The sequence below is a fragment of the Hemibagrus wyckioides genome, linkage group LG29 (genome assembly GCF_019097595.1).
Source record: "Hemibagrus wyckioides isolate EC202008001 linkage group LG29, SWU_Hwy_1.0, whole genome shotgun sequence".
Classification (NCBI taxonomy): domain Eukaryota; kingdom Metazoa; phylum Chordata; class Actinopteri; order Siluriformes; family Bagridae; genus Hemibagrus; species Hemibagrus wyckioides.
Window position 1 is genome coordinate 3744205 of NC_080738.1, and position 17334 is coordinate 3761538.

A 17334-nucleotide genomic window follows, 5' to 3' on the forward strand; every position below is an offset into this window, starting at 1 on the left:
TTGATAAGCTCATTGTGAAATGGCTAGAAAGACTAATTGGAAGGATAATTAGCTAGGGAAACGGGTGAAACATGGGAGATGATCCAGTGAAGACTGAGAGTGAGGAAAAGTGATGATGGAATGAATAAAATGATGGAATGAAGATCAGCAGTTTGCAGATATAAACTAAAGGCTTACCACAAGAGGCAAAAATTACAAAAAGTAATGCTTTCTTAAACTGTGGATGGCCATGGTTGTGTCACTGTCAGTATCAGTGCAGACACTGCAATGTTCTTTGTGCTTCTGTTTTCATGCAATTGACAAGAACACCATTTTAGAGGGAGGTTTAGTGTTTTGTATGAATTCAACAGTGTGTAACTGAATATCACACGAGACGAAGGAGAAACTGTGATTTTTTTTTGACACGCATCACGTGTCCTCTTTATTGCCATACCTCCAAGTTTAGTCAACTACAGCAGTTTATGTTACCACAAGTCACATGAATAAATTCTTTAAAAAAAGAATGATCTCCTTTTCTTTTTTTAGTTGCTGTATGTGGGCACAAGTCCTTTTTCAACTGCAATTTGTTGCCCGCCTGTGCATTCCTTCCTGTGGGAGAGTTTAAAGCAGACTTTGCTTTACGGGAGTTTTAATGAAACTGGCAACCCACTTCCTCTTCGCACCAACGCGCCCTGGCAGGGTAAGTAAAGAGAAAAGGGCGTTTGTATTCTTTATTTTAGCGATGTACTGAAATACTGCCTTATGTGCTGTTTTCTACCGTACAAAGAGATTGTATTCAGGACAGAAGCTGTAACCTGGAAAGTTAAAATAAATAGATTAAAGATGGTTAGCGTGACATTGCCAGATCTTGTTTAGGTCCAGGGGCGTCGCTGGGGCTATTCATTCGGGGCTTTTTGCCCCCGGAGTGTAGAGGAATTAAGTAAATGTTGTTCGGTTTAGTTGAGCACTGTTGCCGTTTACTGTACGGGATTTTGACTGACATCTCTCCACACACACACACACACACACACACACACACACACACACACACAGGCCAAAATACCGCGAGAGTGTGCGCTGGAATATGGGCTAGAACTGCTCTCGCGATACTTTAATGTCCTACAACTTTAATGTTCACACCACGTGACTAAAACACCTTACAGCCCTTGACCAGGAGAGCAATAAAAATATCAGAAAACACAACAATCTTATTATTCAGATAAAAGTCTAACTTCTAATTTTTAATGTTAACACAGTTGATAAAAGTCGGCTAACAAATATATGTTGTGTCACAAAGGAGACCCACTGTCTCTGATTCTGAAAACCCCTGACATATAGGACTCTTTAGAATATTATTCCATACCCAATATGTACAAAAGCCTTAAATTAAATAATCCTAAAGATAGATCTAAATAAAATATAAACTGTTAAATCACTAAGACATTATAGTCTGAACATCATGATTTCTATTATTCCACTAATGCAGTATTTAAGTTAAAATACAGACAGGACTTAGGTGAACAATGGACCAGAACAGACTCCATCATTCAGCTGTTCTGTCTGTTGATAAAAGAATTCTCAGCACTAGAAATACTAGTATGGTAACTGACCGTTTTACTCAAGTCCAGTCTCGGAGATACTCTCTGATGATTCCACCCTCAAAGAAATAGGATAGAAAAGTCACCAAGAGCATGAAGTAGACAAGATACAAGCAGCAGGAGAGATGAGGGAATGAGAGATGAGAGGAGAAGAGAAGGGAAGGGAAGGGAAGAGAAGAGAAGAGAAGAGAAGAGAAGAGAAGAGAAGAGAAGAGAAGAGAAGAGAAGAGAAGAGAAGAGAAGAGAAGAGAGGCAAAAAGAAAGAAAGAATAATACATACAGTAGTGGCAGCATAAATAAGGAATAAGAGGTGTATAATATAGATTATTGTAAAATAATAATAAAAATAATAAAGGATCTATAATATTGCATGGCATACCTGTGAGAGAGAAAATGTAATGAATTAATGAACTCCGTTTTCAGTAGCAGGACTCTGAAATGATGGAAGGAGTCAGAAAAAAGATTGAATGAAATTTTATGAAGTTACATAGTATTTGTGTTAATTTGTGTTTATTATTAAACAATATTACATAAAAATGCCCTTACAAAACGTGTTATTCTTGCTTACCCCCTGTCCCTAATTGCCCCCTGATGTTTTGGCCCCTGATGTTTTCAAATCCTAGAAACGCCCCTGGAACTACGTAACTGATTGTAGTTCAGATGAATTAAATTAAATAATGAATCTTTTAATTGTACACACACTTGATTTGGCTGGAGATCTGTATGTGTTTACATCTAAATCATTTAAATTAGCTTCAGCTGGGAATGTTTAGATTTTTAACATGTCTCTGTCATTAATGCATGTTTACCTCAAATCACATCCATTTATTGTTTATACTGAGTTCCTTTATCAAAAACTCCCTAATGGTCATAAAAATAAAACCTAAAAATAACCATTAGAGAACGTTCCTAGAAGGTTATTATTTGGTTTTGAAAAAATAATCAATGGGGAATCCTATGCTAATGTTAGGAGAAGGTTCTGTGTTTGCTGGCTCTCCTGTTTGGGGAATAAGTTGCTCCCCATTTCAACAAGCAGGGAATTATCAGCCCTAGGAGAAGTAGTGTTACTAATAGAACAATGTAGAGAGTGTCTAAAATCTTTTCCCACTACACTCTTACAGACTGACATAAATACACCTATTTTTAATGATTTATTTTCAGCAGTCAATCCATCATTGATAAACAAACCAGAACCACAGAGAGAGAGAGAGAGAGAGAGAGTGTGTGTGTGTGTGTGTGTGTGTGCGCGCGCGTGCGTGCGTGCTTCTGTGCGCGTGCGCGGCTGCGTCACTGCCCCTCCCCCTCTGCAGAATAAACCGTTAGATGAAAGTGAAACTCAGCTGCTCCATTTTGTTTCGAGATGAAAATAAAATATTCCAGGAGTAAAAGCTAAAGCTCTGATATATAAACGCTCTAAATGAAGACGTTTAGAGTTAATATAAGGAGTTTTGTTGGTTTGTACTGAAGTTTTTAATGTACACAGGTTGTTTTATGACTTGATATCGTGTGTATAGTGTTTGATTTAACACACCGATGTTGGAGTGAAGTAAACGTGTGTCCTGCTGTAATCTGGAGAAGGAGACATGACCTCCAACATGAGTGTGTCTGGAAAACAGGACTTAAAGAAAGACGAGAGGTCAGTAACTTTTACATTCACCAGCAATAAATACACACCGTCTCATGGGAACAGATCTGTATCTCTAAACACTCACTAGTTAACACAGGAACTAAACTTTGGTTTAAGGGGTTTAATAGCAGTGAATAGATCACTGATCTGTTCTAAGAACAGTTTAGAGAAATCATTCAGTGAGAGAAGAGTAAAAAGGACTGTGTAATGTGGAGCAGAAGAGCAGCATAGCTTTGAGTCAGTGAACTCGACAGGCTTTAAGACCCAGCGGAGTCAGTTCTCTGTGATTGGGACTCCTGACCTCAGTGTAATTCCTGAGGTATGAGGCGTGTCTCCTGTTTGAAGAAGTGTGCAGACTGGAGCTGAATTAAAAAGATGGAATTATTGGTGTTTAATGATCAACACAGTGTTTAACAGTGCTGAGACAGCAGAGGATTAATTATTGCTGATATTTCTGTTGGAATTCTAGAATGATGGCGGGAAAGAGATCAGACTCACCAGAACCCAGCTGTGTGTCCATGAAGAGTGACCGGTCCATGGGAGAACCAATTGCCTTCAGAGACAGAGACAGTTCTACTGATGTGAGGTCAGTATAGTGAGGTGTTTTACAGCAGTGTTCCACCTGATCAAACTCACTGGTCTCATTATGAAGCCCTTCATGAGCTTTATCAGGTGTTGAAGCAGTAAAACACTAAACTGTGCAGTGCTGCAGCTCTCGGTCCGGCAGTGAGGACAACTGCTTTAAGAGGTCAGTTCAGCCTGCAGTCTCTGATCTGGAGGGTCTGTGGTGCTACAGAAGAACATTTACACCTGGGATATTAATGACAATATAAATCATTTTATTCATTAATTCAATCATTTGTTTCTAAACATGTTAGTGTCAGTGATGAAATCCTGAAATCAGTGTATTGTGTTAAGAGGATAGTGTTAAATATCTGTCTCTGTATTTATTACTGTGATTTCTGCAGCTATGAATACATATAGTCCATATTACATGATGTGTTTTATTTGTTCACAGACCACAAAAGAAGAAATCAAACATCAGCAGAAATCAGCTGGACTCCATATTCAAGGTGTGTGTGTGTGTGTGTTATAGTGTGTAATGTGTGTGTTGTCATACCTTGTCATTTCTTGATGTCCAGTAGAATTATGGGTAATCACTTGTATGAATAATCAGAATTTCAGTTGTAACTAAAGGCAAGAGGAAGAGACTTTTATTATTTTCATAATCAAAATCATTAACAAAGCACCATTCACTGTGTAAGATTCTAATATTTAGATCTGTTCCTGTGTGTTTCTGACCAGGAGCTGGAACACAAAGTCATCACTCTGATAAAGAATGAGCTGAAGAGGTTTAGGAAGCTCCTGAGTCCAGATTACCCAGCATGCACTGAGAGGGAGGTGGAGGATGAGGAGGATCTGCACAGTGTCAGAGAGGGAGCTCTGAAGATCACACTGCACTTCCTGAAGAACATGAAGCACACAGATCTCGCTAACACACTGCAGAACAGTAAGAGCTCTGAGCCATGGCTTTATTCCATCAGGTTCACTTTAGAGAGAGGAAATAGTTTTAGATATGAAGACTTTTAGTTTTAACTTTGATTTTAATATCATGTACATCTGCTGCTTTTCTGTCCTGTTCATGGTCCAGCTTGTGGTCACTCTGTACAATGGTCCTGTTCCTTCAATAATATTTAGTAGATGAATCAGGAATGAACAGCAGCATTTGAAATAATTTTACATTTTATATAGTGCTCAGTGATTCTGCATTAAAACATGTTATTACTGTTTATTAGAACTTGTGTATAAGACAAAGCTGAAATCCAACCAGAGAGACAAGTTTAAAAGAATTAATGAAGGAATCTCACAGCATGGAAGATCAGCACTTCTGAATGAGATCTACACAGAGCTCTACATCACAGAGGGTTGGAGTGAAGACGTCAATAATGAACATGAGGTGAGGCAGATTGAGACAGTGTCCAGGAGACCAGCAACACAGGAGACATCCATCAACTGTAATGACCTCTTTAAGGACAAGTCCATCAGAACTGTGCTGACTAAAGGAGTTGCTGGAATTGGAAAAACAGTCTCTGTGCAGAAGTTCATTCTGGACTGGACTGAAGGAAAATCAAATCAGGACATCACCTTCATGTTTCCACTTCCCTTTAGAGAGCTGAATCTGATGAAGGAGAAAAATCTCAGTCTGATGAATCTTCTTCATGACTTTTCCCCAGAAATAAGAAATCTAGAATCAATAGACTGTGACTCCTACAAAGTGGTGTTGATCTTTGATGGTCTGGATGAGTGTCGACTTCCTCTAAATTTCCAGAAGAATGAGAGATTGTGTGATGTGACAGAGTCAGCCTCAGTGGATGTTCTGCTGACGAACCTCATCAAGAGGAATCTGCTTCCCTCTGCTCTTCTCTGGATAACCTCTCGACCAGGAGCAGCCAATCAGATCCCTCCTGAGTGTGTAGACCAGGTAACAGAGGTACGAGGGTTTAATGATCCTCAGAAAGAGGAGTACTTCAGGAAGAGGATCAGTGATCAGATCCTGGCCAATAAAATCATCAGACACGTGAAGTCTTCAAGAAGCCTCTATATCATGTGCCACATCCCAGTCTTCTGCTGGATCTCAGCCACTGTTCTAGAGAGAATGTTGGGTGAAGCAGAGAGTGGAGAGATCCCCAAGACTCTGACTCAAATGTTTACACACTTCCTGATCTTTCAGATCAAACACAAGGATGAAAAGTACCATCAGAAACATGACCCTGATCCTCAGCAGACCAGAGAGAGTATCCTGGCACTGGGAAAACTGGCTTTCCAGCAGCTGGAGAAAGGAAACCTGATCTTCTATGAGGAAGACCTGAGAGAGTGTGGCATTGATGTCAGAGAAGTGTCAGTGTACTCAGGAGTGTGTACCCAGATCTTCAGAGAGGAGTTTGGGCTTCACCTGGGGAAGGTGTTCAGCTTTGTACATCTGAGTGTTCAGGAGTTTCTGGCTGCTTTATACGTGTTTTTCTGCTTTAAATTTAGAAAGACAAATGTGCTTGTGGAGCAAAGCACTGGACATTTTAATTTCTTTAGAAATCCAAACATGTCTGATCTCCTCAGGAGTGCAGTGGACAAGGCCTTACAGAGTGAGAATGGACACCTGGACCTGTTCCTCCGCTTCCTTCTGGGTCTCTCACTGGAGTCCAATCAGACTCTCTTACGAGACTTAATGCCACAGACAGGAAGTAGTTCTCACAGCAAACAGGAAACAGTGGAGTACATCAAGGAGAAGATCAGGGAGAATCCAACTCCAGAGAAATCCATCAATCTGTTCCACTGTCTGAACGAACTGAATGATCATTCTCTAGTGCAGGAAGTACAGACTTACCTGAACACAGGAGATTACAGGTGTCTCAGTGGATCCAGTCTCTCTCCTGCTCAGTGGTCAGCTCTGGTGTTTGTATTACTGACCTCAGAACAGGAGCTGGATGAGTTTAATTTGAGGAAATATGATCGATCAGAGGAATGTCTTCTGAGACTGCTGCCAGTGGTCAAAGCCTCCAGAAAAGCTGTGTGAGTATTTTTATTTATAAATGTATTACTGCATGGTTTGTTATTTTAATGTAACACTGAACTGCACTGTTTGGATTAATGCTTGTTAGTAGTTCCTCTAATCCTCTTTAAACAAACCTCTGGTACTTTTACAGAAGATTGTTTCACTTTTTTACACTAACACGTCATGTCTGCACTGAGGGCTGGGCCATATGGACAAAATCTTATGGATCAGGATATGAATCATTTTATATCTTTTATAGATGAATCATGATATATTAAGTTTTCTCTAAAATTTATATAAAAATCTGTACTTAATAACTGCATGCATTTAAGAACTAAACACATTTCTGAAGTAAACAGCAGTGAAAGACACTTTTTCTTTTCTCTGTTTATTCTGAAAGTGACATTGAACAGAACTCTCACAAATGGGAACAAGAAAAACATCAAGCTGTCAAAATGGGATCAATATGAATAGAAAATATAAAAAGTAAATATTAAACACTCTGTTCACCTTCAAGTACCTGTTTAGGTTCAAGTTCCTCATCTTTTGTTCTGTGACACAGTGTTGTGGAGAGATTCACTCTGTCATGCTTTTATTTCTTCCAATTTTTCACATTTTCTTCCTAATTTAATCACGGCTGATTCCCACCATCTAACTGGGAACAAAATACTGAACTGGACCATACTGGAAAGAGTCGAGTTGGATTTTCTTTAAATAGTGTAAACTAGTAACAGGGCCATTTGGGACAATTAGTGCATTTTTATTACATTTCCTTTCTTATACTCTTTATTTAAAAGAATTATTGTTTATTTAAGAAAGAGATTCTTACTTTTTTGCACATCTATATTTTCCAAAGTCCATTCTAATAAATAAAACACTATAAATCTATATTACTAATAAAATTATTTTCTTAAGTGTAATTTTGAAAGAATAAAATTGCCCAGCCCTTATCACCTTCTGAGACAAGACGACAAAAACAACTCTATCTTTTCACACTGTTCCTGTAAATTAACACACTTGCTGTAACTGACCAGTTCCATTCCCAGTGGGCAAATTGACGCCAAAAAATTATGTCAAAAAACAAGTCAAAAATGCAAATCAAATTGACGTCAATTTGACATCCACATATTGAGGTCTTATTTTGAACACCAAAATAATGACACAAAAGTAATTAAAGTAAGAAATATTTAATTTATCAGGTGTTTGGGCCTTTTGGACACTTTCTTAGTCTGAACAGATCCATTGTCTATACCAGCTTTATTCCTAATTAAGGTCACAGGGAGCCTGTCCCACCCTGCCAGTCCATCACAGGGTCACACGTATAGACAGACAACCACAGACTTGCTTCTGTGTGAGACAGAATTTAGAATTACCAACCAACCTATACGTCAAACCCGGGATTCAGACACAGGACCTTCATGCTGTGAGGCAACAGTGCTAACCCCTAAGCCACCATGCTGCCCATTAGACTGAACCTTAAAAACCGAAATTAAAATGACCCCAAAATTAACATTACACTTCTGACATTACAAAACCAGCTTAACAACGAGAATTCCTCGGTTCACAGCTACAGCAAGCTAAACTAATACAGGATATAAAAACGCGGGAAAATAGCCTAGACAAAAAGTACCAAACGTCCTTGCACAGAGTCATATTTCATTAAAACGTTTTCTTCTAAGTGTTAAAAATAATTTTAAAATAATTATATTCTACATTTTTATGAGTTGTCAACACATTTACCTACATGATAAAAAGACACAGCGCGAGTCAGTCAGCCTGATAAAAGTTCATGTTAATGTGAAAGGGAAGGGTTTGTTAGGATTGATTCTGGAATCTTCAATTGGATCTTGTCACCCCTCCCCCATTGCAAAGCGCCATCTACAGGTGTGGCGGTGAACAGCAGAGAAAGCATTGGTCAATGTGAAACGGAATAATTTCAGGGAATAATAAAAATAAATAAATATTATTCATTTCAAATTTGGAGGGATGCCTGTTATTGTTATTCAGACAAGAAATGTCAAGGTATTTTCACTGTGAAAAATTAGGCCTACTGTAAATTAATTAACTGGCAATACATTATTACAAAAATATATTAATTTCAGTATTGTAATTACACAGCATTATGGTATCATTAAAAATAAAAAAATAATAACCAGTGCGAAATATTTTTAATCATCATTTTGCCAAATGATGAGGCCTTATAAGAAAAAGTGCTAAACAGCTGAATTATTGATGTCACTGTGATGTCAATATGACATCAATTTCACGTCTAAAACATGACAATGATTTGATGTCAATTGAACGTCAAACATTTTGGCCAAATTTATAATAAACCAATTCAGTATAGGATTAACTTCCTATTTTAAACCAATTACCACTGGAAGAAATTGCCTTCCAAACTGAATTTAAAATAATGTTATAGCATCTTGATCAAGTCTAATATTTGACATCAAATTGATATCAACGTGCGCACTGGGTATGCAGGACCACACACAGGTTCCCATGATTTACCTTGTTTAATTACTTGGTTTAGTTTGAACAAATCAACCTTTTTCTTTAGTTTGGATCTGTTTGGACGTATGTGAAGACTCCACCTGTACTCGGGTCCACACCAAACACCTGAACCAGTGTGTGTGTAAAATCAGAGGTCTCCAGGTGACAGATTTGTACCTGTACGAGCACAGAGAACAACACACACCAACTGTTTTACCGTCTCTGTGAAATTCAGCATATAACTCAGTGTAAAGTACGACTAGTATTGGCATGTTATTAACTGCTAGTGTACAGCTCTATAATTCTTTATTTTCTGTAATAAAATGCACTGGATCTGCAGTGTTGGGTGTAGAAACTTGAACACAGATCAGAGTGTAGTGTTTGTAGGCTGCTCGCTCTCACCTGTGTGTGTTATGTACATGACCTAATGGTCTTCTAATAAATTGTAGCTGAGAGATTGTGGAGTTCAGAAAGACGTCCCTGCTCCTGTAAATGTCCTGATGTGGTGTCCTGTCCTCTGATTTCTGTGTGTGAGAGAAACACACTCACATTTCTGTTACAGCTTCAACTTTAGCTGGATTATGGCTGTGTGTGTGTTTGAGATCAGTGTTCTGATATTTCATCATATCTCTTCCAGTCTGTGTGTGTGTAATCTGACAGAGGAAAGCTGTAGAGCTCTGTCCTCAGTTCTCAGCTCAAACTCCTCCAGTCTGAGAGAACTGAACCTGAGTTACAATAAACTGCAGGATTCAGGAGTGAAGCTGCTCTCTGCTGGACTGAAGAATCCACACTGTACACTGGAGATACTGAGGTACACACACACACACACACACACAGGTCATGTAATATTTACACACACACACACACACACCGGTCATGTAATATTTACACACACACACACTTAAAGTAGCTGGTCAGCTTCATTAGTGGTGTATAAAGTGCTGGACTGGGTTCATGCTGCGTTTCCTCTGAATAACAAACACAGTAAACAGAAAAGCTGTAACTCTTTAGTTTAAACTAAAAAACACTAAACTTACAGTTCTGTCATCTGTCCTTTTCTATCATTTGTACTTTCATTATACAATGTGTGCTCAATCTATACACTATTAGTTTCTCCTCCAAACACATTTTAGGGAAAAATGATGGTAGAGTAAATAATCCACCTCGGTCACGTTCATTACACTCGCGACTGCGAAGAGCAGTTCCAGTGTTCTTAGCAGACATAAAAAACCCTACAGTCAGTGGAGCTTCAGCTAGCAGATTAGGAAGATAGGAACAGGAGATGTAAGGAGGATTTCCTGAACTTGACAGCCACTTGTCACGTGCCATAATCTGCCTAGCTGGTCATGGCTGGCTCTGCTAATGATGCTAACAATTCTGGTGTGGTGCTGCAGTCTTTTTCTAAGCTTGGTTTGTATTGGACTTGTTTAAGCTAGCCTTGCTAATGCTGCTACAAAAGCATTTCACTTTCATACTTCATAATGCAGTGAATGAACTTGTCTTTTTTTTTCTTTTCCACTGGACTACACAAAACGAGAGCCACAAGTTTCATACATAATATTAGCCACATAATGACCATGTATCATTATATATATAATCAACTTTACGACAGACGGCTGAAAGGAGCACGCTCAGCTTAAAAAGGGAATTCTGTAGTGCGTTATTAACTGAACCAGACACTCTTTCTAAAAGTAAGGTTAATCTAGCCGCACATATTGCTGTGGCACAGCTTTTAGACACTTAGTAGTTATATTAATAGCACTGAGTACAGCAAGCTTAAATGTGTGTGTGGATTTTTAGATATAGATATATAAACCACAGGTAAAATAAGTATTGAACACGTCACCATTTATCTCAGTAAATATATTTGTAATGGTGTTATTGACAAGAACTTTTCACCAGATGTTGGTAACAACCCATGCAATCCACACATACAAAGAAATCCAACCATAGATGTCCATAAATGAAGTTCTGTGTAATAATGTGAAATGACACAGGGAACAGGTATTGAACACATGAGGAAAGGGAGGTGCAAAAAGTCATGGAAAGCCAAGACACCAGCTGTAAAGCAGTCCTGCCCACTGGTCAGTGCAAATTAATATCAGAGGGTTCAGTCCTGACTGATGGCCTATAAAAAGGAGTCTCATTACCAAGGTGTCACACAAGAAACATCTCATGATGGGTAAAAGCAAAGAGCTCTCTCAAGACCTTCACAACCTTATTGTTGCAAAACATACTGATGGCACTGGTCACAGAAGGATTTCTAAACTTCTGAATGTTCCAGTGAACACTGTTGGGGTCATAATCCGGAAGTGGAAAGAACATCATTTCACCATAAACCGGCCACGCCCAGGTGTTCCTCTTGGATTTCTGACAGAGGAGTGAAAAGAATGATCAGAAGAGTTGTCCAAGAGCCAAGGTCCACCTGTGGAGAGCTTCAGAAAGACCTGGAACTAGCTGATACAATTGTTCCAAAGAAAACAATAAGTAATGCACTAAACCTCCATGGCCTGTGTGTACACTCACCACACAAGACTCCACTGCTGAAGAAAAAGCATGTTGAAGCTCGTTTAGAGTTTGGTGCATAACATTTGGACAAGCCTGTGAAATACTCCGAGAATATAGTCTGGTCAGATTAGACCAAAATTGAACTCTTTGGATGCCTTTGAAGAGCAACTCCTTCAAAATTCCTTCACAATTCCACAGTAAAATGAATTGATCTTTATTGGGACTATAGAATATGCCATTATGAAGTGATCTGAGTTGGATTGATCAACTAACAATCTGAAATGTCTATTTTAAAAAGGATTTTAAAAATTCCAGTAAAATGAATTTAGCTTAGTACATTTTAGTCTCTTTAAACCTTTATGTTCCCCATTTTAAAATGTAAATTATAGGGATGCCAAAATAATATAATATTGAAGTGTTCAGTACGACCTCCACGGTTCAATACTCGTATGTGAACCATGTTTTTTTCGGTTATTCGTTGAAATAATTTCCATGTGTTTTATTACTCTCTGAACAGCCTGTTTGTGTTTGCCTGTACTGTATGTCTAGGCGCTGAGACAGACACGCCTCCCTGCGAGTAAATATCCAATCAGTGAGTGCTAAAGTTAGGGGCGGTAACCATGCTTGCGATGCTGGTGTCAGATTTCACTCTAACCCTGGAGAGCGGTGAAGTGAGACAGAAATACGAGGAAGCAGCTCCGTCTTTCAGATCTGTGGTGTGGGAACATTTCGGATTTATTGTGGACTATGATGCCGATGAAACAAAAACATGACTGTGTTTAAGCACTGTTCCACACGAGTTACCTACTGACATGGAAATACTTCCAACATGACCACACATCTGCAGCTCCATCACCCAGAGATATCACTGTGTGGAAGCAGGATGGCAGAGCAGGTAACACAGGAACCCAAAAAACAACAGTCCCCTATCTGATTCCTTCCAGCATTCATACACAACTGGTTCTGAGAGACACAAAAAACCCCAAATGCAGTAGGGGTGTTCATTGCTAAAGATTAGCAGCCGTTTTTTGGTGATCGGTGATGTGGGCTTTCAGCACTGTATAAAAGTGCTCGTCCTTTTTTTTTAAGCACAGAGGTAATTCCCAAACTCCACGAAAAGACACACAAAGAAATTAGAAAAGGAATTGGCTAAAGCACAAAGTCTTGCTCTGATAACAGATAGTTGGACCTCGCGGGCAACAGAGAGTTATCTCACCGTGACTGGTCATTACATAGCAGATTGGGAAATAAAGAGCGCTGTACTCCAAACACGTCCCCTGTATGAAAGTCATACAAGTGCTAATTTATATCTCACTATTTTCAGTACACTATGAATGTGTACAAGAAGAATCCACACTGTACACTGGAGAAACTGAGGTACACACACACACACACACACACACACACACACACACACACAGGTCATATAATATTTACACACACACACACACACAGGTCATATAATATTTACATACAAACACACACACAAAGTATGTTAATGTCTGACAAATAATATTAATAATATTTTAATTTACATAGTACCTTTCCTACTTATGATGAAAAAATATATAATAATTTTGAAGACATTAAAAGCAGTTTTAAGCTTAAAATCCAGAGCTCTAATTGAAGCTAAAGTAAATAAGTGTGTTCAAGCTGCTTTTTAAATGTATTTAGTGAAGGTTCCTGATGGATATACACTGGGAGTGAGTTCCACATCCTGGGAGCAGGGACACTAAAAGCACTTTCACCGAGCTTCTTCTTATTAAAATTCACATGAAGAAAGTCAGCATTTGTTCATGGTACAAAAATATTTAAGGTGTGATCCATCAGGAATTCTGCTAAATACACAGGTGCAATGCCATTAAGTACCTCTAACAGTGTGCTCTAAATCTTCTGTCTGCTGAGGCGTTTACACCATGTGGGCTTACAGCTATACACAGACAGACCGCTCCATCCTCCTTTAATACACACACATTACTTTAGTCTTAACTGAATTACTCGTCTTATCTCTCATACTTTACGCATTTCTGCTGGTTTGTATTTTAAATTGTGTTTTTCTGTCCTACCTCTGTGTTGGTGTTCTGTGTTTGTAATTATATGTTGTATGTTTCTGTAGCACCAGGTCCTGGAGAAACCTGGTTTCATTTCACTATGTACTGCGTCAGATATATGTGGCTGAAATGATGACAAAAGCTTCTTGACTTGAGTTGACAAAAATATTCCAGAAAATGTTTGTAACAGAAAGTAAATGTGTCCACAGATCTACAGACTGAACACACTGTAATGAAGCAGTAAAGGACAGTGTGGAAATATGGAAATGTTCTCCAGCAGAACTTTCCCCAGAGCTGCTGAACACACTGTATGAAAATCTCTCTGCTAGAAATAAAGAGACGTGTTTGTTCAGAGTGGCCTCTCTGTTATTATCTTCTTTTAGAAAGTTAAATACATCATCTCATATGAGCTGAGACACATGGATCTGTCCAAGAGCAGTCCAAGTTTATACACAGACTTTTCATTTTATATTTTTATCCTGTCATTAGATTCTTGTGTTCAGGTAAACACTTTATTTCCCAACTGATGGAAACACATCATTCACTATCAGAGAAATAAATCAAATACTTCATCATTTCTCTTCCAGTCTGTTTCAGTGTAATCTGACAGAGGAAAGCTGTAGAGCTCTGTCCTCAGTTCTCAGCTCAAACTCCTCCAGTCTGAGAGAACTGGACCTGAGTAACAATAAACTGCAGGATTCAGGAGTGAAGCTGCTCTCTGCTGGACTGAAGAATCCACACTGTACACTGGAGATACTGAGGTACACACACACATACACACACACAAACACACATATATACTGTACATACACACACACATACACACACACATACTGTACATACACACACACACACATACACACACACACATATATACTGTACATACACACACACATACACACACACACACACACACACACATATATACTGTACATACACACACACACACACACACATCAGGGGTTTAATAAACACAGCAACCTCCAGTTCTCATCTGTTGTAAGTGTAATTGTAGAGATCTGATATATTGTCATTGTTGTGTGTGAGATGGAGAGTAAATGTAGTGTATATAAAGATTTTGTGTAGTTCATGTTTTCAATGCTAAAACTGAGTGTGTTAAGTGTGAGAAGGTTTTTTTTCTTGCAGGATGTGGAACTGCAGTATTACAGATGAAGGTTGTGCTGCTCTGGCTTCAGCTCTGAGGTCAAACTCCTCATCACACCTGAGAGAACTGAATCTGGACGGTAATAATCCAGGAGAATCAGGAGTGAAGCTGCTCTCTGATCTACTGAAGGATCCACACTGTAAACTGGAGACACTACAGTGAGTTACTGACTTCCTGTCTCTTTACTCTACTGTATTGTAAGACATTGAGTAATATTCAGTGTGTTCTGTATAATATTTTCAGTTTGTATGTGTGTCTGTGTGTGTGTGTATGTGTGTATGTGTGTGTGTATGTGTGTGTGTGGGTGTGTGTGTGTGTGTACTGTCCTATAGATGTGGTTTTAACAGTGGGGGGTTGAATGAGTGATGATCTGCTTCCTGATATTTTTAAATGAAAATAATTTGAGGAAACAGTAATGAGTTTTGTTATATCTGCAGTTTTATTACATAATTTCCCTCTAAATGTCTAGTTTTCTGTCTGTCCCCCTCTGAGTGGACACACTACAGGGTGGTTCTGAAGTCTTCTCCAATGACCTATTATTACCAAATACTTACAAAACTTCACTAATCCATAAACATAAAATAAAGAAATTTCCTCAGGCTTGGATGAGAAGAAACAACCGGCTTTATTTTTATCAAGACGATCTTTAACAAAAATAACAGCAAAATGTCTCTCAAGTACACAGCATCAGCCCCGACGTGGTCAAGTGCACCCCCCACCCCCGTACAAAATCCCCTCTATTTATACTGACATCCTTACCCCTCCTATTAGTCTCATGATTGTTTTTACTCGTTAGGAAACGTTTCTCACACCCTGTGGATCTCAATCACTGACCTTCTGTGTGTGAGAGAAACACACTCACATTTCTGTTACAGCTTCAACTTTAGCTGGATTATGGCTGTGTGTGTGTTTGAGATCAGTGTTCTGATATTTCATCATTTCTCTTCCAGTCTGTTTCAGTGTAATCTGACAGAGGAAAGCTGTAGAGCTCTGTCCTCAGTTCTCAGCTCAAACTCCTCCAGTCTGAGAGAACTGAACCTGAGTAACAATAAACTGCAGGATTCAGGAGTGAAGCTGCTCTCTGCTGGACTGAAGAATCCACACTGTACACTGGAGATACTGAGGTACACACACACACACACACACACACATATACTGTACACACACACACACACACACACACATATACTGTACACACACACACACACACACACACACATATACTGTACACACACACACACACACACACATATACTGTACACACACACACATACACACACATATACTGTACACACACACATACAAACACATACACATACTATACACACACATACACACACACATACTGTACACACACACACACACACACACACTTTACATACATACACACACATTCTGTACACACACACACACACATACTTTACATACATACACACACACATTCTGTACATACACACACACACACACACACACACACATACTGTACATACATACATACACACACACACACACATACTGTACATACATACACACACACACATACTGTACATACATACATACACACACACACACACACATACTGTACATACACACACACACACACACACACACACATACTGTACACACACACACACACACATACTGTACACACACACACACACACATACTGTACACACACACACACACATACTGTACACACACACACACACATACTGTACACACACACACACACACACACACACACACACACATACTGTACACACACACACACACACATACTGTACACACACACACACACACACACACACACATCAGAGTTTTAATAAACACAGCAACCTCCAGTTCTCATCTGTTGTAAGTGTAATTGTAGAGATCTGATATATTGTCATTGTTGTGTGTGAGATGGAGAGTAAATGTAGTGTATATAAAGATTTTGTGTAGTTCATGTTTTCAATGCTAAAACTGAGTGTGTTAAGTGTGAGAAGGTTTTCTTTCTTGCAGGATGAGGAACTGCAGTATTACAGATGAAGGTTGTGCTGCTCTGGATTCAGCTCTGAGGTCAAACTCCTCATCACACCTGAGAGAACTGGATCTGGACGGTAATAATCCAGGAGAATCAGGAGTGAAGCTGCTCTCTGATCTACTGAAGGATCCACACTGTAAACTGGAGACACTACAGTGAGTTACTGACTTCCTGTCTCTTTACTCTACTGTATTGTAAGACACTGAGTAATATTCAGTGTGTTCTGTAAAATGTCACATCTAGTGTGTGCATTACGCTTCTGTTGTTCATAAGGAATGTGATGAGTGACTCTGTTTAACGTTGTCTGTAATTCTGTCCTCTTCTGTCTTTCAGCATTAAT

At 39.0% G+C, this 17334-nt stretch overlaps 1 protein-coding gene and 1 pseudogene across 4 annotated transcripts in view; one reads left to right on the forward strand and one right to left on the reverse strand.

The window, feature by feature from the left end:
• The window catches only part of LOC131348986 (NACHT, LRR and PYD domains-containing protein 3-like), a 333823-nt pseudogene that overhangs the window by 211247 nt on the left and 105242 nt on the right, over positions 1-17334 (reverse strand).
• The window catches only part of LOC131348988 (NACHT, LRR and PYD domains-containing protein 3-like), a 412464-nt gene continuing 395728 nt past the window's right edge, over positions 599-17334 (forward strand). The window contains exons 1-11 of one of the 4 annotated variants that reach the window (XM_058384245.1): positions 599-679; positions 3092-3213; positions 3674-3790; positions 4223-4277; positions 4510-4714; positions 5001-6771; positions 9885-10058; positions 14394-14567; positions 14953-15129; positions 15922-16095; positions 16973-17149. In XM_058384245.1, coding sequence (XP_058240228.1) covers positions 3161-3213; positions 3674-3790; positions 4223-4277; positions 4510-4714; positions 5001-6771; positions 9885-10058; positions 14394-14567; positions 14953-15129; positions 15922-16095; positions 16973-17149 — 3077 coding nt within the window. In that variant the 5' untranslated portion in view covers positions 599-679; positions 3092-3160. Of the gene's footprint in view, positions 680-2875; positions 3214-3673; positions 3791-4222; positions 4278-4509; positions 4715-5000; positions 6772-9884; positions 10059-14393; positions 14568-14952; positions 15130-15921; positions 16096-16972; positions 17150-17334 lie in introns of those variants that run through there. The other 3 variants (XM_058384247.1, XM_058384246.1, XM_058384248.1) reach the window with 3 other exon arrangements.